Genomic DNA, 27,383 nt, shown 5'->3' with positions numbered 1-27,383 from the left:
ACCGAACCGGAAAGATAAAAAACCCTAAAAAAAACCAAGCCCACCCCACCCCCCAAATGCACGTAACCTAGCCTACCCCCCAGCAATCCCCAATCCACACCCCCAAACGAAGAACTAAACCTAGCCGCTCTCTCCCTAGGTCTCAGCACAGCCTCGCTCTCTGCACCTCTCAGCGCCGGCAAGGGACCATTCCTCCCACCACCTCGCCGCGCTGCCGACCTTCCTCGCATCGCCACCCTTCTACTGCTCCCAGGACCTCATCGCGAACAGAGCAGCCCAACACACAGCCAGCCACAGCCAGATCCCAGCGCCCAGATGCCCAGGACCTCCCTCGCATGTCGCAAGTCGCAGCCAGTAGTCCAGTACTCCAGTAGCACGGAGAACCCGACACCCAGCAACATCCTCGCAAGTCAGACCCAGCACCACCCACTCACCCAGCGGACACAGAGCACTGTTTCAAGTCAGATATGGAGCCCGAGCCACCGAGTCAGGTATGTAACTTGACTGGAATTGATGTTCTATTTCTTGTTCATTACTTCATCTCCAATTGCTTCAACTGCTTCTGGTGTTTGTTTTGTGCTGTTGAATTACTGAAACTGCCTCTATTGTGTTTTGTTTTGCTATTCTGTTGAGTGTTGAATTATCGAATTACTTTTGAAGTGATGTAGTATGTTTTGGAGCTTCTGGATCTTTATAGGGTTAGATTGAAATCAGTATGGTCAACTAAATTTGAATAATAAGAACAGGATTTTGATTTTGTACGGTATGAATTACTTTTGTTGGTATTATTGCTGGTTGTTTAATGAATTTCTAAATTTGTTTACCGTGGATAGATTGTGTGGAGAATAGCATTCTACTCCAAGTTATATGTGTTGTTAGAGTTTATTGTAATAAGTGTTAAGAGTTTTTCTAATAATATATATATTTTTTCAACCTGGTGATGAGCAAGCTTTCCATGAATCAAGTCATGTTGTTGCAGACTGGTTCTTAAAATATTTTACATAAATGTGTGTGTTTTATACAAGGCTAAAGAGTCAATGCAGATGTTAAGATTTACATGTGTATATGAGAGATTTGATTCTTTATTTGTGCATGCCCTTAATTATTTGGTTGTTTATTTATATATCATGCTAATTATGAGTGTAGATTATGACATGTTAAGATCAGCAGTATGTCATTATACTTTCAACTATAATGCAAAAAAATTTAGCTTAAAACATTAAAATACAAAAATTGAAACAGAAGTATTTAAGAAATGCATATTATAAAGCAAGATTTGTTACCTAAAGTTAACTCAAACTCATGCAGCCTATATCAGAAATATCCCTTTAGACCCAGACTCTAAATCATCTAACTTGATATAAGGAGAGAAGTTTTATATGAGCTTGCTTGAATTTGATATTTTTTGTGTTGAGCACTTGAATCCTTTTCTGATTGAATGTGCTAACTAAATTTGAAGGTGCATTTGAAAGGAGATATTATTAGTTTAAATTTATTCTGCATTCTATTTCATTTGCATTATCACTATTAAAAATAATTGTCTTGTTAACAAAGGTACCATTGTAAAAGATAGCATCTCCTCAATCTGTGTTAATCACTGGTGCTATATTATTATTATTTGCCTTTTGATTTCAGGTTGATTTGTTTAAAGATGTTTTGCAGTTTTGTAGGAGAGAACACCAAAACATGATTGTCTTTTGCTGAAAATTTATTTTTATCTTTTATTGTATAGACTATTAAACTTTTAATAATTTTAATTGTGGTATTATAATTTCTTTTATCGTTGAATTTCATTGTATTAAGACTTTTTTTACTCTTGTGGATGTAGTTTTACTTTTATATGTTATGGCTTTGTGAAATAAAATGACATTTTTTTAATCGATTGAAAAAACCGAACAAATCGAACCAAATCAAACCGAATTTAATTGGTTTGGTTTGGTTCGGATGATCTCGATAAAAAAACCGAACCAAACTGAACCGCAGTTAAATTAAACGATTGGATCGAATGACTTTTTTCTAAAAAACCGAACCAAACCGCACTGCGAACACCCTTAATTAGAGGAGATTAAAAATTGACAAGAAAATGCTATAAGGAGAGCATGAAGTCTGAAGAGGTCGGGTCAGCTGTAGTAGTCGAAAGGGTCTGAAGAGTCTCTTCGGCAGGAGCAACCTCGGGTAGAGCTGAATAACTCAAAGGAACTTCCAAGGAGGTAGCAACTTCCTGGGGAGGAGACTCCACCAAGAGTTGTGCATCAGTTTTTAGCTCCGAGTCAGTAGGCGGACGAGGAGGAAAAACAATCTTCTCCATGATTACGACCTTATCAGGATAAAGAGGAGACAAGTCAAGGTCGGGAGCGATAACCTGAACCTGGTCCTTCAACACCCTGAATACCTGCTCCGTCCCTTCCACAACCAACTCCTCCAAGTCTATGTAACTCTCCCTAAACTGCTCCATCTCCTTCTTCAGCTCCAGATTCTCCCTACAAACCCTTACATGATTCTCTTGGGACTTCTTCAGCAACCCCTCAGCCAAAGCACAAGAATTAGCAGACTCCTTCTCCCTCTCCCGAGCTTTGGAAAGCTCAACCTCCAAACTTACTTTCTCCTCTTCCAGCCCCTTCTCGGCCTCCCTAAGAGTGGCCACCTCGGCCTGAAGGGCCTCCAAAGAATATTGTGTAGCATTCAGAGGAGCCTTTTCGCACTCCTTAAGAAAGGCAGAGCATACGCCAGTAGTTTGGATCCCCCTTCGGATTAAGACCTTGAGATGATTTTCGATAGAAGTATCATCTATAGTAATAAAGCTACGAGGAAGAACATGCCTCTCGCAAAACTTTACCCCGTCAAACCCAGCATCATCAATGCTAACGATGCTGGATTTTGAAGTCTTCCTCTTTTTAGAGGTCGGCTCCGAGAAAGGAGGAACTGAAGGAGTAAGAACTAAAGAAGGAAGTGGAAGAGGAGGAGACAGAGGAGGGATTACTGACTTGTTCTGAGAAGAGGATGTCCCTGAATCAGATCTAATCGGGGAGGGTATACCCAACTTGTTACTCTCTTGAAGTTGTGTAGCTCAAGCACGGGCGTTTCTCTTCGCTTCCTGGACCTTCTAGTACGCTTTAGACCCACTTTTCATTTTTTCTACAAAATGAAATTAAAAAATATCAACAGACAAGTCGGAAAAATAATTTAGTTGTCTACAAAATTAAAAAAGGTGGCTACCTAGCTCGGTACGGGCATAGCTTGGAGTTTCGAGAAAAAAATTTTTGGTGTTGAGGTTTGGAGTCCGTCTCCAAGCCTCTCGGAGGAACTCAACCACAGCTTCCTCTACTTCGTCCAGATCTACTAAATTGTACTTCTCTACAGGGACCGCTTTTGCCTAGTACAATTGAAAAAGGGGTTCATGGTTATCACTAAAAAAAAAGGGTGATGGCCCTCAACAGCTCGAACTTCAAAAAAAAAATTTTAAATCATGGAACAACTCGTCAAAAATAGAAAACACATTCCGACCTTGAATAGCTTGAAAGGAGACCCACTGCTGTTTGCTCTGGGCATTAAAAGGCATTGTCAAATGAAAAAAGATAGAAAAATACTTTCAAGGAGATCGGAAATCCAAGTTCATAGCTGATAAGTTGGTAAATCTTAAGAAAACTCCAAGAATTTGGATGGAGTTGGGAAGGAGCCACTCTATAGTGGGACAACACCTCTATCTCAAAGGCAGAAAAAAGAAAGATAACTCTTAGGCGAGTAAACAAGCAGTCATACATAAAAATAAAGTCGGGTTCTGACTCGGTGACCCTCCCACAACAAACCCGATCCTCAAGGTCAGGGGCTATTATTTCATATTTGGCCTCATCATCAACAGAGCTACAGATTTTGTGATGCTTACGAAGTTCATCCACAAAAACACTATCAACTATCGGGTGAGAAGAAAGTACAGAGGAATTTACCTATTTCAACAAGTCTTCAGAAATTCGGGAAGACATTTTTGAAAAGAAAAAAGGGTGTAAAAGAAGAGATACCTACATTCCACAAAAAAAAAAAACAAATGTTACCAACCAATTTTGAAACAAAAGACAATTTTCTTCAAAAAAAAAAAAGAGCAACCCACGACCACAAAGGTATAGCTTTTTTAAGAAAAAATGAAGGTCCCTAATGCATACAGTACCAAAATAACAACAACATATGAAAGTTACATAAAACCTCGCAACAAACACGTAGTCCAACAAGTAGATATCACAATAACAGTAGGAATACTGTAAAAAGTGCAGTAGCAAGAAACTAACCTTTCTTTGAAATAGAACGAAGGGAAGATAGTCTTTAACAGAGGAGAAGCGAACATCTTAATACGCCAAACATTGGAAAACGAGGGGGCTGGATGAAGACGAAGAAGGCGCAAAAAGAAAGAAAGAAAGTTTACAGAGGAAGACGAAAAAGAAGAAAGAGGAAAAAGGTCAAAGTATTTATAAGAATACTAGGGGCAAAAAAATGAAAAGCCCTACTCATTTAAAAGGTGCTCTGTTACCAATGTAACTGTTCCCCACGTGTTAATGCGAAAAGCCAACAGACGCGACGGTTGGCAGCCCGAAATCACATCGGTTTTCAATTCAAAATCACGTCGGTCTTCTGAGCTAACAGAAGATACTGACTTGAACATCTCCGACTTCAGCTATACTTGAACCCGACTTAATGTAAAGAGATCGGATTCAAGTATGGGCACTTTTCATACCCTAACCTAAAAACATAAGCCAGGCCCATTAAAGTCAAAAGGCCCAATTAAGAGAGTGGCCTCTACTGCACATCCAACCTTTTTGAGGAGGTCGGCTTTAACGTCAACAGGCAGTTTGAACTTATCTCCATAAGTAACTGTGTCCCCAAATCTCTCACCTTCTTCTAGAAGAGAGATCTCAACAGCCCTAAGATGAAGGGGCAGTTATCTCCCATCAAAAGTAGAACTACTTCAACGGTAGTTATTGGCTCATCACCTATAAATATCCTGACACATTCAGGTATCTTTAAGTTACAATACACTTAAACCTGCTTAACCCTTGCTGACTTAGACATTAGAGCGTCTTGTAAATACCACCCCATCATTTTCAGCACAAACTCGAACAGCAGCTCTCTAACATAGAACAAGTCGGAGATTAACCTCTTTGAATATTTGGACTTCGTAAACAAGCCCAACTATCATCTGATTTCAGGTGACCCTCGAAACAATAATAAATATTAAAATATATACGAATAATATATATAAACTTTTACAAATGCACGATAATTGATTTTATTTGATAACTAAATAGATTTTACGCATAATATTTTTAGTTATCGAAACCACGACTAGCCCATAACAAAATTTAAATACTCGAATAAAATTATTCTTAGAAGAAACAAACATACTTATGGTTTCATCTAATAACAAGGTATTTGCATTTGTTTGAGCGGCATTAAATCCATAAAAAAATCCTTTTTAATAAAAGAAGATCTTTTTTATTTTTTAGTGTATTTGATAAATTTATAATAGTAAAAAAAAAACACTAAAAAAATAAAAATATATTTTTGAAAAACTATAATTTATAAATTTTAAATTAAAAAAAAAAGATATTTTCACATAATAAATAAACAAAAAAAAACTTATATTTTATTTTATCTAAACAAAATTAATAAATAAAAAATATTTTTATATAAAATATTTAAACATAAAATAAATTTTATTTTTATAAAACAATTTAAACAAAATAAATTTTTTTAAAAAATAACGTCCAAATAAGTCTTTAATATTTTATAAAATATTGATCTTAATCTCACTTTAGAAGCCCTCCTTGGATTAAAAAAAAATGGACATATAAAAAAAACTATTCAGTTGATATATCTATTATGCAAATGCACTTGTGCACTAATTGGATACATATTTAATTTCTCACTTACTCAACCAACATCAGTTACAGTGAACCGTACTGTAGAAATAATGAACAACTATGTTTTTATACTATGCTTGGTTGATCATCTTATTATTATTATTATTATTATTGTGAGTGGTTGGAGAATGATGTTAGGACAATAATTGGTGGGGCTGGGAGCCTGGGAGAGTAGATTTCCCACTTTTGCCCCTGCCACACCTATTGTTTATTTCTTGATTATTATATACTATATATACACTCTACACTCTACACTCTACAGTTACATATCGTTTTCAAGGGGGACATAAGCCATGTAAACGCTAACTTTAAAAACTACTTGGGATCGTACACGTCATAACATTTTCAACAACATACGAATTTGATGCCATGTAAATTCTTCCACCGTTGAATCCTTGGCAATTGGAATGTATTGCATGAGTCATATACAGTATAGCTCTTTTAATCTTTTCAATGACCTTGGATTCAGTGACCCTATATATAGTAAAAAGTAGTATCAAACAGTAGTTATATATATTGGAACTTGTATATGTTATTTTAATTTCTTCTAATTAAATTCTTTTCATTTTAACGGAATCAAAGGAAAAGCATAGATAGAGAAAACGAAGTATCACCATGCATTTTTCTTTTTGAAGTGGACTGCATTGGTGTATATGATGCAAATTATGTCATCTCAACATTGTGGGGACTGAGGAGTTAGCTTAGTTAGTTTCATCACTTTCAATAATATAAATTCTTTGGTCACAACATATATCATATTGAATTGGTTTTGACTTGACAAAGAAAAAGGAAAATTAGCAATAATATAAGTAGTTACTTTAATTTGTATATCATCATTAACTTATATATATCTGTAGTAATAACTCTATATATAAATTCTTCTTTTTTTTTATTTTTTCTCAAAGAAAAAATGTCAAAGAAGTATGCTATATGATATGAGATATTTAACACTCGAACTGGACTGGGCCTCACTAGTTTTGTCTTCACTCTATACATTTATTTTCTTGTTAATTAATTTGACTGTAACATAACCTAAAGTCTTACATGTATATTTATTAATTTTATAATAATGTTATTATAGCTATAATCTAGGTGGAATTTGAACCAGTACAAACAAAAAGCAATGAAGGAAAATTACACAGCAATATTGATGGCCATAAATAACGAGTAGTGGGTGGAAACTGGAAAGTACATATAGAGTGATAGGGGTAGAATATTTTCGGCTAATTTTTTTTTATATTGTATAAATATATGTGTAATACGTTGTTGTTATGGGAAGATTAGGTGTTTTTTTTATATGGTATTTTATTCAAAACGGACAGTCCGATTTGTTTGAAGAAAAAAGTAAACAACAAATCGGAGGGTCCGATTTGTTTAATAAAAAAAAAACTACAAATCGCATAGTCCGTTTTGTATTTTTTATTTTTTTTATTTTTTAAAATAGAAATCGGACGGTCCGATTTCAACATTAAAAAAATTTTTATTTTTGAAATCACAAATTGGACCGTCCGATTTGTGATTGTTTGGGAAAAAAATAAAACAACTCGGTGCCTCCGATTTGTAGCTCCCATAATGAAATTAAACACTTCTCTTCTCACATCATTGAAAAATACACCCTTCTATCTCCCACACGAAAAACAAAAACCGAATATTTTCCCCTTACGTACGCTCCACTTTTTCTTAAAATTTTGCACCACTCTTTCTTGAAAGAACCTTTTTGTTTCTGGGTTCCTGAAAATCATTATAGTATATTCTTCAACGTTCTTCACACACTAATAATCAATTGGACAATAAGATCACAAAAATTTTAATTAAGCTCAAGAGTATGAACCTAAGAATAATAAGTTGAAAGTGAGAATGAGAAGGCTAATAAACTAATGAATATTAATATAGTGTCGCATCAATATCATGATGATTATGGTTAGCTAAGCTTCCAAATTGGGTGGACACATTCACTCAACGTCACAAAGCAATGCATATTTAATTAATTTGAGAATAATAATCAATTAATCATGGCGTTGTTATATAACATTGCCCAAAGAAATCATTGAAAACTCTACTTATTTGAAGGTTCTCTCCTTCCAAACAAAAGTTAGTGCTGTGTGGCCCGTAGTATGACTCCATAAACATCTCAATTACGTAATGCTATACCCAATACTTTGAGAGAATGGAACACGAAATGATTAAGGAAAGGAACAATCATCACAAGAGTTGAATTTTTTTTTTCACTTGAACAATTTACACATTTTGAACGGTAGAGAGCGCAAGAGCCTAAAATTTATGGGATAGTTCCATAAAAGACGTGTAAAATGTCTTTTTATAAAAATGTTTACATACCGTATTATTATTAGACGTATTAATGAATCAGTTATTTTTTAATTTTTTTAATAAATTATAATAAAATCATTTTTTATAACAATAACAATAAATCCAATTTTTTTGGGATCTGATTGTATTTTTAAACTTTTAGGAATTTAAATGTATGCAAAACAAAAAGTCAGAAATATATTTATCTTTTTATAAAAAAATTTAAAGATATTCGATTTAGATTGTATAATTGGATCGGATCAAATCGGGTCTAATAATTATAATACAGACAAATAGATTTATTATTGTTGATATAATAAACCGATTTTATTTTGATTTATTAAAATAAATTATTAACCGATTTAATAAAAATGTCCAATAATAATATGACATATATAAACATATTTAAAAAAAGACATTTTTAGTGTCTTTATTAAAGTGGTCTCCAAAATTTATTTCACTCTACTTAATTAGGGTAAGCATCAACATAATGACATTAATTTTCCCAAAACAACCAACCATTTCACCTTTTTAAACTCCGGGCCAAGCATGCTAACAAGCTTTTTGTTTTTGTTTTCTAAATTTGTTTGACAAGCAAATTAAGATAAACTAATAAAACTAATTGATTAATTAATGATAATATTTAATAGTACACTATATAATTAAAAGTACATGTTTCAAAATTAGCGGCAACAAGCATGATATGTATGAGATAAGATCTACTAATCGTAACCCTCAAGTAGTTGGCATTGAAATCACAAACTTTCATTATCTTCTTAACTTTTATACATAAAGTGTGTCTCACAATATTATACAAGTCATTGGATCTCACAATCAACTTTGTTTCATTGAAAAATAATAGTTTAACATATATTTATTTAATTTGGTCGAAAATATAGTTTGAAGTAGTCTCCTGATCAAACTAGAGGCTGATAGTAAGAAGAGAATTTTCTTATATAAAAGATTTGTGATACATTAGAAGTAAAGTACAACAAAATAATTTTCCTCAACAAGTTAGTTAATTTTGTGTCACACAGTCACAGTTTCAGCATACTTATTTAATTTAATTTTTTGAAAAATTATTTTTAAAACAATAAAATAAAAATTAACAAATATGATAACAAAATTGATCCTATATTCACTAAAACTTACATTAATTAGATAGTTTCTTACAAACTAATGAAAGAAGGTATGTGATAGATAGTAAACTAGTAATACGGTGGATGAAATTTTGCGATATATATTTTGTTTTGGACACATGCAATTTTGGGATAAATACTAGTATAGTATTCTGGACATTTTTGAACATGTAAAGGGGTAGATTGATTTAAAAAAAAAAAAACAAGTCAGTCAGAAAGAACACGTGAGTGCATAGGTACATTTTTTTTGGGAATTTTCATAATCTCAATTCTCATGTCCAGCTAAAAGTGTTTTCCCGGGTTTTGAGCACAATTAACATTTGTATGAAAATTTAAATATAATTATTTATCATTAAAATACTGTATAAACTGTTTAACAGTAGCCGAATGGGAAGGAATAATTTTATTTTTCAAGATATATTGTAGGATATTTTCACATGGATCATATATGCAATTTGTTATAACAAATTTAGATAATTTATTATCAATTATTTTATCAAAATTAGAATACAGTGCTTTATTCAGAAAATTCTTACAAATTTGACATTAATAAAACCACCACATTAATTCAATAACAAAAATAAAATCTAAGCGTGTGTAACGAGTTCGTTCATAAATATATCAACTTTAGTCAAGGTTAATAAATTTGATAAGTTGAGACTTTGTGAGAGTATATTTTGAGTTGACCCAAAAAAAAAGAAAAACTAGATATTTTTTTTTTTTTGTTTCCCACGGTATCCCCCAACCCGGCAGGTCAAGGACTAATCCGTCGCGGTACTGAGCTCCATTTAAGGGTTTGCCGCTAGATATGAAATCTGTAAAAACAAGGGAATCTATGCAATGCTGGGAATGCAAAACTGAGATGGATGGTGGTGGATTACACGCGCTAGTTAACTGTGAAACTTTGAGCCTTGAGGGGTATTAGTAATTATTTAAGGTGGAGTTAACTAGTGATTAAGGAAAAGTAACCCTGGTTAAGGGATGTAGATTGTAGAGTGAGTGAGTGAGTGTGTGCGCGTGAAAGAAAGAAAGAAGAAAAAGAGAATCAAGTTCTTTGTATAAAGACATCTAGTTTGTGTTGGTTCCAAAAGACACATATAAATATCATTGAAATGAATATTAAAAAATAATGAAAAATGAATGAAGTTGGTGTTTGTGTAGAGAAAGAAAAGTGAAGGAGTATTCCCTACTTGACGCCATTGTTCTCTCACTCTCTCAAGGTTGCGGCCTTGTGTTGTGTTGTGTTGTGTTGTGTGGTGTGACTCAGAAGACAAGAGAACAGAGAAAGGAATCTTTGGTGTCTGTCAATCTCATCTACCAACTCTTACTCCACCTTTCACTTTCTAGGTATGATTTTTGTTTTGTTTTGTTTTGTTTTTTGTTCACCTTGTGCTTCATTGCTGTTTTCAAGAGCTGCTTCTCTGCTCATTCATTTCATTTGCTACTTCAGCTTCTTTTGAGCTTTTACCCCCAATCCTTCAAGATGGTTTAACCTTGCATTTGTATGTCTCTTGCTGTTTGAATCGATCCCCTTTTATGTGTTCAAAGTCATCTACTTGCTACATGATTCTCTTGGTAGGTGGAAAACTCATTGTTGTAGTTGGTGTTTTTATCAGATTTAGCTCCTAGGTGAATTTTATCAGCAGATTCATATGCTCTACCTTGGGTTTTCTCAAATTGTTGTTATAGATAGGTTGTTTTTTCTGTTGAAATATAATTTGTCTACTAGGTAGTTACTAATTGACTCACTTTCAAGCCAACTGAGGAGTGAAGAAATCAAGAAAAGCCATTATGTGATATTGATTTTGCTGGACTCTTAGTTAATTAGGGGGATATTATGATAGTTAAGATGTTTGCAGATTTCTGAAATTGCATCCTCCTTGTGGTTGTTTTCAGGATTGTGATAATCAATCTAAAGCTTGGTCATCAACGAAATGGTTTCAAGGTCATATTCTAATTTGTTAGAGCTTACTTCGTGTGACTCGCCGACTTTCAGCCGCGAAAAGAAAAGGCTTCCTCGAGTGGCAACTGTTGCTGGAGTGCTGTCTGAGCTAGACGACGAGGCAAGCAACAGTGCTGGTTCGGACGCTCCATCCTCAATCTCTCAAGATAGGATGATCATAGTAGGTAACCAGCTTCCATTAAAGGCACAAAGAAAAGAGGATGGTACGTGGGACTTCACATGGGACGAGGACTCTCTTCTTTTGCAGCTCAAAGATGGTCTTGGTGAAGATGTAGAAACTATTTATATTGGTTGTCTGAAGGAAGAAATCGAGCCGAGCGAGCAAGATGATGTTGCTCAGAACTTGCTTGACACATTCAAATGTGTTCCCACTTTCCTCCCTCCAGAGCTTTTTACCAAATTCTATCACGGATTTTGCAAACAGCATCTGTGGCCTTTGTTTCACTACATGCTTCCGCTCTCGCCTGATCTCGGTGGTCGATTTGATAGGTCCCTTTGGCAAGCTTATGTTTCTGTTAACAAGATATTTGCTGATAAAGTAATGGAAGTCATTAGCCCTGATGATGATTTTGTGTGGGTTCATGATTACCATCTCATGGTTCTTCCAACATTTCTGAGAAAGAGGTTCAATAGGGCAAGGCTAGGATTCTTCCTTCACAGTCCATTCCCTTCTTCCGAGATATACCGAACCCTCCCAGTTAGGGATGAGCTTCTTAGAGCTCTTTTGAATTCTGACCTTATTGGATTTCATACTTTTGATTATGCGAGGCATTTCCTTTCTTGCTGCAGTAGAATGCTTGGCCTTTCCTATCAATCCAAGCGGGGCTACATTGGTCTTGAGTACTATGGAAGAACAGTAAGCATTAAGATTCTTCCTGTTGGGATTCACATAGGGCAGCTCCAGTCAGTCATGAATCTTCCTGAGACGGAAAACAAGGTTGAAGAGTTACAAAACAAGTTCAGAGGTCAAACTGTGATGCTTGGGGTTGACGACATGGATATCTTTAAAGGAATCAGCTTAAAACTCTTGGCTATGGAACAGTTGCTTTTACAACATCCTGACAAGAGGGGCAGGGTTGTTTTGGTCCAAATTGCAAACCCTGCAAGAGGCCGTGGAAAAGATGTACAGGAGGTCCAGAGTGAAACTTATGCCACAGTGAAAAGGATCAATAGTACATTTGGAAGGCCTGGATACACACCCGTAATATTGATCGATACGCCACTTCAGTTTTATGAGAGGATAGCTTATTATGTGATAGCTGAATGTTGCCTTGTTACAGCAGTGAGAGATGGTATGAACCTTATACCCTATGAATACATCATTTGTAGACAAGGAAGTGACAAGATAGATAAGATTCTAGGGACAAGCTCATTTACTCAAAAGAAGAGCATGCTGGTGGTGTCTGAGTTCATTGGCTGCTCCCCATCATTAAGTGGGGCAATTAGAGTGAATCCGTGGAATATTGATGCTGTTGCTGAAGCAATGGATTCGGCACTTATCGTCCCAGAGTCCGAAAAACAGATGCGCCACGAGAAGCATTATAGGTATGTCAGTACCCATGATGTTGCATATTGGGCGCGGAGCTTCTTGCAGGATCTGGAAAGGGCATGTAGAGATCATCTGAGAAGGAGATGCTGGGGAATTGGCTTTGGTTTAGGATTTCGGGTTATTGCTTTGGATCCAAACTTTAGAAAGCTATCAGTGGAACATATTGTATCAGCTTATAAGAGGACCAAACACCGAGCCATTCTTTTGGATTATGATGGTACCATGATGCAGCCCGGTTCAATTAGTACAACACCTAGCACTGAGGCTGTTGCCATCTTGAACAGCTTGTGCAAGGACACCAAGAATTGTGTTTTCATTGTAAGTGGAAAGGAGAGAAAAACTCTTACTGACTGGTTTTCCTCTTGTGAAAGGCTTGGAGTTGCAGCAGAGCATGGTTATTTCGTGAGGTATGTCCTTTTTCTTTCTGCATGGTTATGGTGATTGCGGATTGTTGAAGAAGAATAAAATAAGGGCTTTTCCTAGGTGAACCTTGCTCAAATTAAATAGTTTATCTTTTTTTTTTCTTTTGTTTTCAGGACAAATCATAATGCAGACTGGGAAGAATGTGTTTCTGTGCCGGATTTCGACTGGAAGCAGATTGCCGAGCCAGTAATGCAGTTGTACACGGAAACAACTGATGGTTCTAACATAGAGACCAAAGAAACTGCTCTTGTTTGGAATTATGAGTTTGCAGACCGAGATTTCGGTTCATGCCAGGCTAAGGAGCTTCTGGATCATCTGGAAAGTGTTCTTGCCAATGAGCCTGTTTCTGTTAAAAGTAGTCCTCACATCGTGGAAGTCAAACCTCAGGTCAGTTGTAAAAGCTCCATGTTTCATATCACAATATTAGTAACATTTTGTCATATTATGTATGCATTTTATTGTTCTGGCTTCTTGGATAATGTTCTGTTATTGTTGTTACTCTTCTGGCTTGTGGCTTGTGAGCCGTATAATGAGAGGAAAGACAAAAAACCTGCTTGTTCTATCATTTGTTATGTCTGTCATGGACACATGATTCCCCATTCATTCATTGCTAGTGCTATCATTTCTATGGTTTCTTTGCTTTGGAACTTAAAAAATGCAACATGTTCCAACTTCCAGCATTGAATCTTATTTTTATAGGCTGTGGTTCACCCTTTTGGGGTTGACTATATTTTTTATGTGCTGTTTATGGGACAGGGGGTGAGCAAGGGTATTGTTGCAGAACGCCTTCTCTTAACAATGCAACAAATGGGAGTGATCCCAGATTTTGTTCTATGCATTGGAGATGACAGGTCAGATGAGGACATGTTTGGTGTAATAATGAATGCAAGGGCATCCCTCTCTCCGGTCGCAGAGGTGTTTCCTTGCACCGTCGGTCAGAAGCCGAGCAAGGCCAAGTATTACTTGGAAGACACAAGTGAGATTCTGAGAATGTTGCAGGGGCTTGCCAATGCTTCAGAGCAGTCTGTTACAAGTTCTCCACAGCCTCCTCATGTAGCATCCTGATATGTAGCACATATGTCATAGGCCCTAGTGTATTTGTCTATACTGAGATAGTGTGGTTCATATTTATTGATATCTATATATATGATTTGCTGGCTGAATTGTCTTCATTTATTGAGATCCTAGTCTCTCCAGGTCGATCCTTGATAAATGTCAAGATTGTAGCAACTTCGATTATCTAGGATGTTTTGCAAGTACATAACAACTTTTTTAGGAGTACGATGCAAGTAGATAATTGTATTGTTTGTGATTGTTTCTTATGTCGATTATTGGTTCCAGCATGACCATTCTGGTGTATAATGTGATTCTTGATCAGGAACCAATGTTACATTGTGAGAGTTTATCAAGTATACTTTTAGGCAGAGATATCAGTGGATTAGTAGTGCTACTTGTATTTGCAAGCTCTTGAATATCTTTTTATTTTCTGATCCATTAGCTATAACCCGGCCTAATTATACTTATAAAGCAGAATTTGAATAAAATAAATAAGACTGAGACCTATTTAGAGAATTTCAGACTATAACAAAACTAAATCGAAACAAATTGAGGGTGATTACCAAAATATCAAAAAAATATCTCAATCACTCACCCTCTATAAATACAAAACCCTAAGTTTGTAAAAGGTACCTCATTAACTCCGAATTGTATTGTACTTATTTCACTCTTTTTGACCCACAGCCGCCATTCTTTGGAAACCTATACCTCTCTCAAAGCTTGCCGCACGAGAACATTTCCAAAGGCAAGTCCTTTTTTCTCTTATTTTTTCCCTCTTTTAATCTTTTTCAGTTATAGTCCTACCTACGCACAAATTTCCGTACAATTGGTTTTAAGTATAACAGGAATAAATCAGTTAGGTATCTGACCAAACAATTAAACAGTTAGGTTTAAAGAGAGTTTTTAGATATCTGCGAAATAGGGTTGAGGTTGGCTGTCAACAAATTTTGGAGTGACAAGTGGCAATAAATGAATGTGAAAGCTTTGATATTTTAGCAAAGAGAAGGACTTTATTCTATTGGTCGTTCACTTTTTTGTTAGCTATATAGCTTACAGGATAAGATTTAACTGGAGACCCTGCCAGTCTGCCACTGCAAACCAACGTGCACATAATTGGCACACACATGCTGGAAAATTAGATACCCTCAAGCAAGAAAAAAAAAAGGTGCAGACATTTTTATTCATGTGAGTCAACTAGGTCAACTGGATAAATCCTTATAATCATTCACCTTCTTTTTCCTTTGTGCCATATCCTTAGATCAGAGACTTCTTCTCATCACCTCTTCATAGTTCTCGAAGAACAGCAATTATCCCTTTTATAAGCTGGGTTGCATTTGCACATAGAATCAGGAGATTCATAGAAAGATGGTGAGGCTATGGAAAGAGATGGAATACACAGGATACCAAGGTCAAGGTGATAGTGACAGCTATGGTGAAGAGCTTGGAAGACTGGTTTTTCTGTTGTGGGCTATATTAGCAACCCTGTCTCTTTTTGCAGTTATCATCTTGTTCTGTGCAGATGGAGTACCCAAAAAATCATCCAGAGCCGATGCAGCCAACTATGGGAATGGCTCAGCGTGCACCACTGGGTGCGGTGGGGCCGGCTGTGGTGCAGGCTGTGGTGCAGGCTGTGGTGGTTGAACCTGACTGTTCCCTCTTCATATGATATCTCAGCCTGAACCGAAGGAGGCATGCAACCATGCATGCTTGTTTATTGTTTTTCATTGTATTTCAAAATATAGTATACTATTATACTTAGTATGAGGCACCGTGAATGATTGTACAAGGCCAAGTCTTGTTATTCTCTCTACTGTAATCTTTTTGTTCCAGTAGAAACTGATGAATCTATATAACAATGAATCAATGATTAAAATCTGACTGAAAAATAGACATTTTAAGAATTTTCATGCAAATTATGCAATGAATATAAGTACATAAGTACATAACAGCAATTTTATTTTTTAAAATTCTTTAACAATCAAGTACTAACTATAAAAAGAAAACCCCAAAAGATAGATATGTAGTATGTAAAAACTAAAAAGTCATCAACCATTCGAAGACATGGGCAGTGATACAGACGCGTCTCTATGACTCTGCTAGATAGGTGTCTTACATGAGAAATAGCCAAATAGGTACTTGTCTGATGCACACAAATATCTTGTAACGTGTAGACTCTGACAGTTTCATGCTTCATTGTGGTAAGTGATTTCATTCTGGACTATACAAAAGTTGATTTTTAGCAATAAGATTTCTACATTCCACTTCGTTTTCTTAGCTCAGTGGAGGATATATCCATGCGGAACTGTTCAGATGGAATGGAGATGAACATGTCTTTCAGTTCCTCTGGAACATCAATATCATCAAGAACCTGTTGCACCACACAATATAATAGCCTCAAAAAACTTGAAGGTGAAAAAGAAGAATGTCAAGATTAGAGATATATGAAGTGATACCTTGAAAACACCATCTACATTCCGACCAGCCACAACGAAGGTACATCCTGTTTCTTTACAACCTAGGAGTATCTTCAACATCTTGTTGTAGTCTCCATCATAATATTTAGGCTGCGAGGGTAAGTAAGATGAAGAAATTTCAAGAGTTTGGCTAATAAAATATATTGAAGCAACAGAAGAGCACACTTACTCTATAACTAACATACAAACTGAGTGTTAGGTAAGGGTAACGTCAGTGTTCTTATTTGCCCTTAATACATGGAAAATAGCAAATGCCCCGTCTACTGTTCTTTCTTCCTATGTTCATTTGTTTCCTTCTTTGCTACTCATTTGATTCTATGAATACATAATTACATTTGTTAACTGAACTTTAATTATTTTCAAGAGGATATTCACAAGACTTAGATATCAAAAATAAGTTACAACCAAGTAGGCTAAGCACCCTATCTGCTTCATTGGGTGGTCCTAATCAAAACATGGCTGGAAGAAATACCCCTTTACCTTATCCCATTTAACCTAAACTACTGTAACCTCTGCTACATCTTTGCCAAACCAAATTCTTCGTCACTTCACCAACGCCAATGGCGCATATATGTCAACTTTAAAGACTGTCTAGATATATTAAATTTCGCTCTATATATTTGAAGTCTCACATAACTTTCACAAAGTCATTCTTCTATCTCAACTTATACACCTGAAACCTCAAAGTTTATCCAAGGACAAATAGCAATTTCGATGTACACAAAACTCAAACAACATATGTCGCAAATTTACTTAAAAAAACATACACAATTTGTTTAAAAAAAAGTCAGTCAGTTTCAGGAATATCACATGAACCATATACTGCAAGTTGCATTGCGAAGTTTATGTCAGCATTAATGTAATTTCATACATACATTGATAAGTCTCACAGCTGTGTCAGCACCAATTACAAAAGCACTGCCCGGAAAAAGTTCGGCCTTCTTATAAAAAAAAGGCTGATTGGATATAATTACTGTCTTTCCTGCAATGGAAGAAGAGAAGTCATTATGGCTTTATGCAGAACATCAAACAAAGACAAATAAAAAAAGTTCACATATAAGTATGTAACAAGTAAAATAAAATAAGTGGAGAGCATATATGCCATCTTCCAAAACGGAGGTGCATCAGTGATATTAGATTCACAATTTGAGTAGTAGAACTGATTATATAGCAAATAAAAAGGCCAAAGAGCCCATTCCAAAAACTTGTGCACTTCGAACCAATATGAGGGAAAAAATAATCTCACCAACTTTTTCAAATTGTTTGACACGATCTTTGATCTGAGACACTGATAATGGGGGTTTATCTGCATTAACAGCAGATAGTTCAAAGCATGGATAGCCATCACCACAAACGCTGCATATAAGTATTCTTACTACGTCATTTTTTGAAGTAGATACCATTATAAGCCCCTAAATAAAAAAAAAATGAGCATTTTTTATGAATAGAAAGAGTGTATCTACCGACTAGCAACTTCCATGAGCTTCAAATGCCCTTCGTGTAATGGATTAAAAGAACCGGGTAGAATTATTTTCCTTTCTGCTGGTATCTCTGAAAGCAAAAGATTAAAAAAATAACCAATAAAAGAGGTGAATATAATCTTAACTGCATTAATGTTGATACACCTGAAACATTTAACCGTACCACTTGAAAATGGATAGATTTTAAAGCCTATTTGACCATTTATAAGTTGTTCTAACTCTTGCTCTTCATTGAATTGCTTTTCACATTCTTCAGTTACAACTGATTCACTGAAATCAGGGATAGAGGTCGCTGGAACTTTGCATGCCTTTGCAATAGCCTAGAAACAAACAGAAGATTCAAAAAACCGACTAAAAAAAAAATTTAAGACAAATCTAGACTCCAAGATTCTTATGCATAACCTCCAAAAGTAAGAACAATAAAAATGAATAAAAGAAAATAAACAACTCATAACTGCAAATAAACAACAATAAAAATGACAACTTTTCTTCACACCTTTAACACACCTTGAGCAAAAGTTGACTGGAAACTCTGTCCTCTTCTTCTCTAGTATGAAGTCCCTAAATTAGAAAGTTTGTGGGTCAGTCTAAATCAGCACTTGAACCATGTGATTATCACATGTTTATATTATGTTAAGACCCATCATAGAGAACAAAGATGAGGGTATGGGTAACAACACCTTAGTAAGTGTCACTCCTGAAATCCAAAGTCGGTCAGCGGTTCTTGTCGACATATAAAATCTAGAAATGAACATAAAAGGAGGAGTTCAGATGGTACTAGTCCTCCAGCTAGATGACAGCAAGCTAAAGTGGTCTAATAATAAGCCTAATGTGGTAGAACATAAGCTTTGTATCATTGTTCATGTGTTAATATCAAACCAAGTTGGCGCTTTATCAACTTATTTCTGTTGTAGTAGATAATAGTATTTTGCAAATTGTTGAACTTGTGCAGTCTACTACTGGCTTGAAAAGTGAGAACTAAACTTCAATATTTAATTGCTTCAAAAAGGTTCCAGCAGCTTGTCTTCTGGGTTAGTTTCATTACACTATTACAATAGGTTGTGTGTTGCATAATTCATTTTATTGGCATAAACAAGATAAAAGAACCATTCAGGAGGTGCATAAAGATATAGTGATGTTGATCAATCACTTTTGTAGATGGTATATAAAACTAGATAATACCTGTGTTCTCCAAGTTTAGAACGAGTGGTAGCCAAAGAACCAGTGAATCCCACACCAACAACAGGGGATCCTAATCACCAACAAGTAAATGCATAATACATTAGTTCATAACTGTAAGCAACATTTCATCGAATTCTGCCACAAACACTATAATTATCAGAGAAGTGATTAAAAAAAAACCTGGCTTGGAGAGCTTAAGAGCACGATTGTAAGCCAACAAAGCCATATCTTCAGCAGTCTGTTGACTGCAAAACTGGGATGGAATCTACACAAAAAGAAAATACTTAACAAATTAGATAACAAAAGTGAAATAGAAAAGTAGGTTAGCGAGAGAAGAAGAATAGGGATGAAATGAAAGAAGGGACCTTGGCAAGTAACTGAATCATGGAGATCCTGGAATAAGGAACCAGAGCTTCAAGGACGGTATTTGAAGCACCTGGAACTGATAGCAGCCAGGCGAGAAGCTGAGAAGCTCCACCAGCGAGGTAAAGGACGGTTTGGTATGGACAAGAATGAATGGCTTCAACTGCACCTCGCACTCGCACGCAAACTTCCGTCATTTTCTCCAGCAGCATTGACCTTCAATTCATCGCAACTAAACTATCATCTGTCGTTTTTGTCATTTTCTTCTCAAAACGACGACGTCCTCCGTTTGCTATGTTGAGAGGTTGACTCTCGCATCGGGAAACCTATCCAGTTAATTCCATGTTGACTTGACCCTTCCAAATTTAAGGCCATACTCAAAATTAAGATATGGCCAAATAAAATAAAATTCACGTGGAGTTAAATTAATTAAATTATTTTATTATTTTTAATTATTAATTTTATGTAAAGTTAATTGTATTTGAATTTTTATAAAAAAAAGTCAAAAGTGTTACGAGTATTAATATGCAGCTGATTTATCACATATAGTATTTTATATTAAGAATAATATTATATATCTAAATTTTGTTATAAATTAAGTTTAATTAAATTAAATAATAAAATTTAAAATAATATTAATTATAATTAATTATTATTATATTAGACTAATTTGATTAAATTTAATTTATAAAAAAATTTAAAGGTAGTAGTATTATTTTTAAACTAATAAGGTACTAGAATTAGTTTATCAGGTAAAAGTTAAGTGATTAAATAGTTTAACTCTTGATGTAGTTTAGTCCTTAATATATATATATATATATATATATTCACTAAAATTAGTTATTATAAATTTATATATAAATATATATTATTTAATTTATATTAATAATTAATTTTAGTATATATGTAACATGGTGGTATATTTTCTTTTTGGGTCTGCTACACATACAAGCAAAAAAGACTTGCAAGTCTTACAAGTTAGCCCAACTCAATAACTTGTCTACGTGCATTAACTCCCTTCGAATGGAGCGTCAACCCACGCGCGTCATTCAAACGGTTACTCTTCGGAATAATCGCTCGTCATGGCTAACTCTTCATCTTCTCCTTCAAAGAAAACACAAACCACAAAGTTTCGAGCAACATTCCAAACTGAAGAGACATTTGAACTCGTCGCGAATAATAGCAGAAACCATCAACAAAATATTATTCAAGGTACGTTATTGTTTTACTCATCTTGTACATTTTTCACATTTCTGTTTCTGATTTCGAAATCGAAGAACTATGCTTTACTGTTCTTCTATGTTCTTCTAGGTTTTATTGATCTTCTTGTTCTAAATCTCATATCACTGTTTTTACTATTCTTCTTATTCTAGGTTTTACTCTTCTTGTAAGTTCCTATAGGTTTTACTGTTCTTCAAAGTGGTTATAGGTTTTATTGTTCTTCTTGTTCTAGTTCTTCTCGTAACTAATTTTTTGCTATATATTGTTTAATTTATTGGGTGTATATGGAGTAATTTGTATGGGTGTATATGGCGTAATGTGTTGGGTGTATATGGTTGATTGTTGGGTGTATACGGCGTAATTTGTTGGGTGTATACAGCGTAATTTGTTGGGTGTATATTCCTGAACCCATATCATGTAATATAATCAACTGTTGCAACTGTTCTAATATTGCTTGTCCTTGGGTGTATATTGCTTGACATTGTAATATTGCTAGAGCTTGTATATTTATCGTTGTTTGAGTCAATTGAACATCATTTTGAACTGATCTCATTAAATACTTATAAAATCGGTTTGCGTGTATTGGTTGATCTATGGGTGTATCTGACTGATATCTATGGGTGTATTTTTCATTGCAGTAAAAATGGAAGGCAAAAACCAAGCTGAAAAAAATGTAAGAACAAATATATGTCTTCGATCAAATCAGTTTTTCATAATAGAAATATATCTAACTCTAAATTTGCTTTGTTTACAGCAAATCAAGGACCTAAAGTGTGCAACCCATCTGTTGAGTGAGAAATTCAGAAATATGAGCGAGGAGAAGTGATGCAATAAGACTGTCCAGGCCATCCTCATTGTTATTGAGTTCATTTTGTCAGATAGATTCTAATGATATTGTCACTGATTAATGTAACTGTTATATACTCTTGTAAGAAATTGAACACATGGTGTAAATATATTTGATCCAATTATAGGTAAATTTTTTTCCATAATTAAACTCTCTCTGGTGTATTCAAAATGTCTGATTTACAGGTATTATAATATGAAGTGGTGATTCAGATAGATTGGAACCCATATATGACGGTCTGCATAGAGATCTGCATAATACACCCAAACACAGACTATAAATACACCCGATAAAAAATTAAATTTACACCTCTGTTGCGGATTTTAACAAATCATTTTTGTTTACAAGTCTTACAAGTTGGGTCTAACACGCGCGTTACAGAAGAAGAAGCAGAAGAAGATGGGCCTAATACGCGCATTACAGAAGAAGAAGAAGAAGAAGCAGAAGAAGAAGAAGAAGAAGAAGCGTGAATATAAATGACTTGTATGATTTGTATGGAAAAGCGTTCTCTCTTTGCCTTCGATCTCCTTCTGTTTTTTTCGATTTTCATGGTTTCTGAAATCAAGTTTTGAAATTGTTTTGAAAATGATGGAACTTCAGAAATACACCCGAACGATTACAAAAATACACCCAAACGATTATAGAAATACATCCAAAGGATTACAGAAATACACCCAAACAGTTACAGAAATAAACCAAACGATTACAGAAATACACCCAAAGGATTTAAGAAATACACACAAATGATTTAAGAAATACACCCAATATAGGGAGAGACAGTATATTTCTTCTTGAAATCAATACACCCAAAGAATTATAGAAATACACCCAAACAGTTACAGAAATAAACCAAAGGATTACAGAAATACACCCAAAGGATTTACAGAAATACACCCAAAGAATTATAGAAATACACCCAAAGGATTACAAAAATACACCTAAAGAATTTAAGAAATACACCTAAAATTCGTTGAAGTACACCTTATGCATAATTCAGAACTCTCTCTCTTTTTCCTCCTCATCTTCTGCTCCTGCTTCTTCTTCTTCAAAAATGATTTCAGAGCTTGATGTCAAAAAACAATGGAAACCGAGAATAACGAAGAAAGAAAACAAAGAGAAAAGCACGTAAATGAAGAAGAAGAACAGGAAGAGGAAGAAGAACGTGTAGCAAGAAGAAGAAAGAGAAAGAGAAGGTAAGAAACGTACCTTGAATAATGTTTCTTCGTTTTTTCTGGTGATTTTGATGAAGGAGAAAGAGAAAAGGAAAATAGGAGAAGAAATTTTAATAAAAAAAGAGGGAGGAAGAGAAGAAAAAGAGACACAGAAAAAGAAGAAGAAGAAGATGAAGAAGAAGAAGAAGAAGAGGAAGAGGAAAAGGAAGAGGAAGCACGGAGAAAGAAGAAGAAGAAAAAGAGGCACAAAAAAAACGTGAAACGCGTGAATATAGCGCGTGTAAGTGACGTAGGAGTTGCAGCACGTTTTGGTGGATTAGGCGTTAATGAACTTGTAATAATTACAAGCCCTAATCGCTTGTATACTGAGCTTTACCCTTTTTTTTTGTTTACTCAAATGGTATTTCCCAACCCGACAGGTTAAGGACTAATCCGTCGCGGATCTGAGTTCCATTTAAGGGTCTGTCGCTGGCTAATGGGTTGTTGCATACACAAGACGGGGTTCGAATTCTCGACACTTGTTTAAGCGGACGAATGAGCTGACCACTCGACCAACCCAAGTTGGTTAACATGGTGGTATATATAAGTGTACTTTTTAGCTTTTTCGTTTTTTTTTTTTTTGGTAAAAACAGCTTTTTCGCTTTTGTTTCCCCACTTTTTTATTTGGACTTTTGGAGTGTAGTGTGTGGTGTTAAGGCACTAGTTTTTTGGATAGATGACAGGTTACGACAAACAGAAAAGGGCCAAGCCCACAGGAGTAGGGGGTAGGCACCTCTGTTTGATAAAACATTATCTTGTTAAAAAAAAACGCAAAGCATTATCTTGTTAAATGTGTTAAGTGTTAACAACTATATTTGATAATTTTAAATAAGTATAAGCTATAACAATGGTGGCAGAGCCTTGTTCGTCTAAAGGGGGGCCATCTTCAGATTTTACATGTAAATTATACATAATTTGTAGTTTGGTCCCCTAAAGTTTTAAATTTTGGCCCCTCTATTGCATCCTTCCACCATATAGAGCTTGATGGATCTCTAATTCTGTGTATTTAAGCGATTTTAGTGTAGAACGCTGGCAATAATATTTGTTTATTCTTCTTGTTATAATGACCTTGGGCTGTAAAGGGCAACGAGACGCTTGTTATGATTGACCATAGTGGCGGGCTCACGCTCCCATTCCCATTCCCGTTACTTCTATTCTATCAATCTGTAATATACGAAGGAAAAATAGTGAGACAATATTAAAAAATATATTTTTTCTAAATATATAATTGTGTAATAAATGTGTAAAAAGTAAAAAGCAGTTATTTAGTAAGTAACGGTTCTGATACGATGTAGGGAAATAAATAGGAATAATAATGTATGTGTGTGTGTGATGTGGTCTCCATTCCATGCATTGTAACAAGTGCCAAGTCCCCTAACCAGAAGACCACAGACATGTAAAAGCTCAAAACGTGAAGCAATTTTCATACAAATTTGATAGATATATGGAGTAAGAATCCAATTGAATACAAAACTATAAAGATAGAAAGGTATCGCGTGAGTTGTCCGTGCTGGCACTCTAGTGAGTAGTCACCAAACTTAGCAGCTCTCTCTCTCTCTGCACTCCCCAACCCCAAAAAAGTCCTTTTTTTCCATTGCTTTCCCACTCTTCAACACACCACACTGCTTCTTTATTCTCTCTCCTCCGTTGTCGTCTTCCTCCTACCTTTTTCTTTTCTCTGTAACAAACACACAACACAGAATCAACCCCCCTCAACCAGCTGCTGCTGCTGCTTCTTCTTCTTCTTCTTCCTTGCTTTTTCTTGTGTAAGTTCTTGGATTTGCTCCAACGGTCACTAAGTTGGAGGACATGTCCCCTTTCCTTCTGCTTTTCTTTCTTCTTTGCTGCAACTCTCTTGCACCTCTTGTTAATTCCCTCAATGCCGAAGGCTATGTGCTCTTGACGCTTAAGCAGTCCCTTCAAGACCCACAAGGCTCCATGGTCACTTGGAATTCTTCCCATGACAACCCTTGTTCATGGAATGGGATTACCTGCAAGGACCAAACTGTTGTCTCCATTAGCATCCCAAAAAGGAAACTTTATGGTTCTCTCCCTTCAGCTGTGGGATCTCTCTCCCAGCTCCGCCATCTCAACTTCAGGAACAACAAGCTCTTTGGAACCTTGCCTCCTCAGCTTTTTCAAGCTCGGGGGCTGCAAAGTTTGGTGCTTTATGGCAATTCCTTCTCTGGGTCTGTTCCCAGTGAGATTCAGAATCTCAGGTACCTTCAAACTCTTGACCTGTCACAAAATTCCTTCAATGGCTCATTGCCTGCTACAATTGTCCAATGCAAGAGGCTCAGAACCCTTGTTCTCAGTAGAAACAATTTCACTGGCACTTTGCCTGCTGGATTTGGTACTAGTTTCTCTTCTCTTGAGAAACTTGACCTCTCTTTCAATCAATTCAATGGTTCAATTCCTGCAGACATGGGTAATCTAACTAGCCTTGAAGGAACTGTTGATTTGTCTCATAATCATTTTAGTGGTTCAATACCAGCTAGCCTTGGTAACTTGCCTGAGAAGGTTTACATTGATCTTACTTACAACAATTTGAATGGTCCAATACCACAAAATGGTGCTTTAATGAATAGAGGACCAACTGCTTTTATTGGCAATCCTGGTCTGTGTGGCCCTCCTTTGAAGAATTCATGTGCCCCTGACACTCCAGGTGCTAGTTCACCTTCCTCATTCCCGTTCATGCCTCATAATGACTCATCTCAGGATAGTGGTAATGGTTCTGGGAAGAGTGAGAAAAACAAAGGGTTAACTAAGGGTGCTGTGGTTGGCATTGTTGTGGGTGATGTGATTGGAATTTGCCTTTTAGGTCTTCTGTTCTCTTATTGCTATTCAAGGGTTTGTGGTTTTGATCAGGACCAGGATGTTATTAGTGTTAGCAAGGGGAGGAAAGGAAGTAGTAAAGAGTGTTTCTGCTTCCGAAAGGACGAATCCGAGGCCCTGTCTGATCATGTTGAGCAGTATGATCTTGTTCCATTAGATAGCCAAGTGGCCTTTGATTTGGATGAACTTCTTAAGGCATCGGCTTTTGTTCTTGGGAAGAGTGGAATTGGAATTATGTACAAAGTGGTGCTTGAAGACGGGCTTGCATTGGCGGTGAGAAGATTGGGGGAGGGAGGTTCTCAAAGGTTCAAAGAGTTCCAAACCGAAGTAGAGGCAATAGGAAAGTTGAGACATCCAAACATTGTGACTCTCAGAGCTTATTACTGGTCTGTTGATGAGAAGCTTCTCATATATGATTATATACCAAATGGAAGCCTCGCTGCTGCAATTCATGGTAAGTTTCATTATGGACAAACCTTTTTATTATTTTCTTCAATACCAATTTGCAATTACTTATGGTTTGACACATTGTTCATTTGGCTATTTGGTTGCATTTGATGACTTCAGGGAAGCCTGGACTAGTTACATTCAGACCGCTATCTTGGTCTTATCGATTGAAAATCATGAAAGGAACTGCAAAAGGATTGGTCTACCTGCATGAGTTTAGCCCCAAAAAGTATGTTCATGGAGACCTGAAGCCAAGTAACATCCTTCTTGGACATAACATGGAACCATACATATCTGATTTTGGACTCGGGCGCCTTGCAAATATTGCCGGAGGTTCCCCAACCGTGCAATCCAGCCGAGTGGCCGCTGAGAAGCCGCAAGAGAGACAAAGGAGCTTGTCCATAGAACTTACACCTAATATCTTGGGGAATGGTTATCAGGCTCCAGAAACACTAAAAGTGGTGAAGCCATCACAGAAGTGGGATGTTTATTCATACGGTGTGATCTTGTTGGAGATTATCAGCGGAAGGTTACCAATTGTGCAAGTTGGTAACTCGGAAATGGACCTTGTTCAATGGATTCAGTTCTGCATTGAGGAGAAGAAACCACTCTCAGATGTGTTGGACCCATATTTAGCTGAGGAGGCAGATAAGGAAGAGGAGATAATTGCAGTGTTGAAGATTGCAATGGCTTGTGTCCAAAGCAGCCCTGAAAAGAGACCTACAATGAGGCATGTGCTTGATGCTTTAGATAGATTATCTGTATCCTCTGATTGAGCTGTGAAATTGTGAATGCATTTCATTTCTTAAGTTTTTGCTTCTCTTTTTAATTTAACACTCTGGTTTCGTTTAAGGTCTTCAATCTGCTAGGATTTTCAATGGTTTGGCTAGAAGTATGAAGAAGCCCTTGTGATTGAAGTACTAGCTAGTAAAGAAATAAAGCAATTTGTTTGAGGAAAAATCATTGATCTCTCTAA

General features: G+C 35.8%; 3 protein-coding genes and 1 long non-coding RNA gene across 7 annotated transcripts; 3 read left to right on the top strand and 1 right to left on the bottom strand.

The window, feature by feature from the left end:
• The first annotated feature begins 350 nt into the window (after positions 1 to 350).
• LOC140175007 (uncharacterized) lies at positions 351 to 1,841 on the top strand. Its single transcript, XR_011865178.1, has 2 exons — positions 351 to 491; positions 1,636 to 1,841. It is a non-coding gene; the product is annotated as an uncharacterized lncRNA (long non-coding RNA).
• Positions 1,842 to 10,064: 8,223 nt separating this feature from the next.
• Positions 10,065 to 16,219, top strand: LOC112712048 (alpha,alpha-trehalose-phosphate synthase [UDP-forming] 5). Of its 3 annotated transcripts, XR_011866095.1 has the most exons (5): positions 10,065 to 10,702; positions 11,252 to 13,274; positions 13,404 to 13,677; positions 14,047 to 15,511; positions 15,605 to 16,219. XR_011866095.1 is itself a non-coding variant. In XM_025764829.2 (4 exons), the coding sequence occupies exons 2-4, from the start codon at positions 11,290 to 11,292 to the stop codon at positions 14,353 to 14,355; spliced, it is 2,568 nt and encodes an 855-aa protein (XP_025620614.1). In that variant the 5' UTR covers positions 10,065 to 10,702; positions 11,252 to 11,289; the 3' UTR covers positions 14,356 to 16,219. The 3 variants fall into 3 exon arrangements, 2 of the variants coding, with proteins under 2 accessions (XP_025620614.1, XP_025620615.1); XM_025764829.2 differs by having other exon boundaries at positions 14,047 to 16,219; XM_025764830.2 differs by having other exon boundaries at positions 10,484 to 10,930; positions 14,047 to 16,219.
• LOC112712049 (uncharacterized) lies at positions 15,337 to 20,188 on the bottom strand. 2 transcript variants are annotated; one of them, XR_011866096.1, is made up of 12 exons: positions 19,849 to 20,182; positions 19,664 to 19,748; positions 19,484 to 19,553; positions 18,982 to 19,042; positions 18,809 to 18,862; positions 18,465 to 18,621; positions 18,284 to 18,371; positions 18,067 to 18,176; positions 17,696 to 17,802; positions 16,800 to 16,910; positions 16,460 to 16,714; positions 15,337 to 16,191 (listed from the first exon to the last, which is right to left on the bottom strand). XR_011866096.1 is itself a non-coding variant. In XM_025764831.3 (11 exons), the coding sequence occupies exons 1-11, from the start codon at positions 20,056 to 20,058 to the stop codon at positions 16,598 to 16,600; spliced, it is 1,170 nt and encodes a 389-aa protein (XP_025620616.1). In that variant the 5' UTR covers positions 20,059 to 20,188; the 3' UTR covers positions 16,282 to 16,597. The 2 variants fall into 2 exon arrangements, 1 of the variants encoding a protein (XP_025620616.1); XM_025764831.3 differs by lacking the exon at positions 15,337 to 16,191 and having other exon boundaries at positions 16,282 to 16,714; positions 19,849 to 20,188.
• A 4,268-nt stretch (positions 20,189 to 24,456) lies between these two features.
• Positions 24,457 to 27,367, top strand: LOC112712046 (receptor protein kinase-like protein ZAR1). Its single transcript, XM_025764828.3, has 2 exons — positions 24,457 to 26,414; positions 26,528 to 27,367. The coding sequence occupies exons 1-2, from the start codon at positions 24,935 to 24,937 to the stop codon at positions 27,181 to 27,183; spliced, it is 2,136 nt and encodes a 711-aa protein (XP_025620613.1). The 5' UTR covers positions 24,457 to 24,934; the 3' UTR covers positions 27,184 to 27,367.
• The last annotated feature ends 16 nt before the right edge of the window (positions 27,368 to 27,383 follow it).

This window comes from Arachis hypogaea, chromosome 9, assembly GCF_003086295.3.
Source record: "Arachis hypogaea cultivar Tifrunner chromosome 9, arahy.Tifrunner.gnm2.J5K5, whole genome shotgun sequence".
NCBI classification, from domain to species: Eukaryota; Viridiplantae; Streptophyta; class Magnoliopsida; order Fabales; family Fabaceae; genus Arachis; species Arachis hypogaea.
This window is presented reverse-complemented; position numbering and strand designations above follow the sequence as displayed.

Coding starts and splice junctions, on each gene's coding strand:
- LOC112712048 (XM_025764829.2), top strand. CDS start 11,290: ATGGTTTCAAGGTCATATTCTAATTTGTTAGAGCTTACTTCGTGTGAC. Junction 13,275..13,403: donor GAGCATGGTTATTTCGTGAG/GTATGTCCTTTT, acceptor TTTTGTTTTCAG/GACAAATCATAATGCAGACT. Junction 13,678..14,046: donor TCGTGGAAGTCAAACCTCAG/GTCAGTTGTAAA, acceptor TTTATGGGACAG/GGGGTGAGCAAGGGTATTGT.
- LOC112712049 (XM_025764831.3), bottom strand. CDS start 20,058: ATGCTGCTGGAGAAAATGACGGAAGTTTGCGTGCGAGTGCGAGGTGCA. Junction 18,177..18,283: donor CTCATGGAAGTTGCTAGTCG/GTAGATACACTC, acceptor ACTTATATGCAG/CGTTTGTGGTGATGGCTATC. Junction 17,803..18,066: donor CAAACAATTTGAAAAAGTTG/GTGAGATTATTT, acceptor CTTCCATTGCAG/GAAAGACAGTAATTATATCC.
- LOC112712046 (XM_025764828.3), top strand. CDS start 24,935: ATGTCCCCTTTCCTTCTGCTTTTCTTTCTTCTTTGCTGCAACTCTCTT. Junction 26,415..26,527: donor CCTCGCTGCTGCAATTCATG/GTAAGTTTCATT, acceptor TGATGACTTCAG/GGAAGCCTGGACTAGTTACA.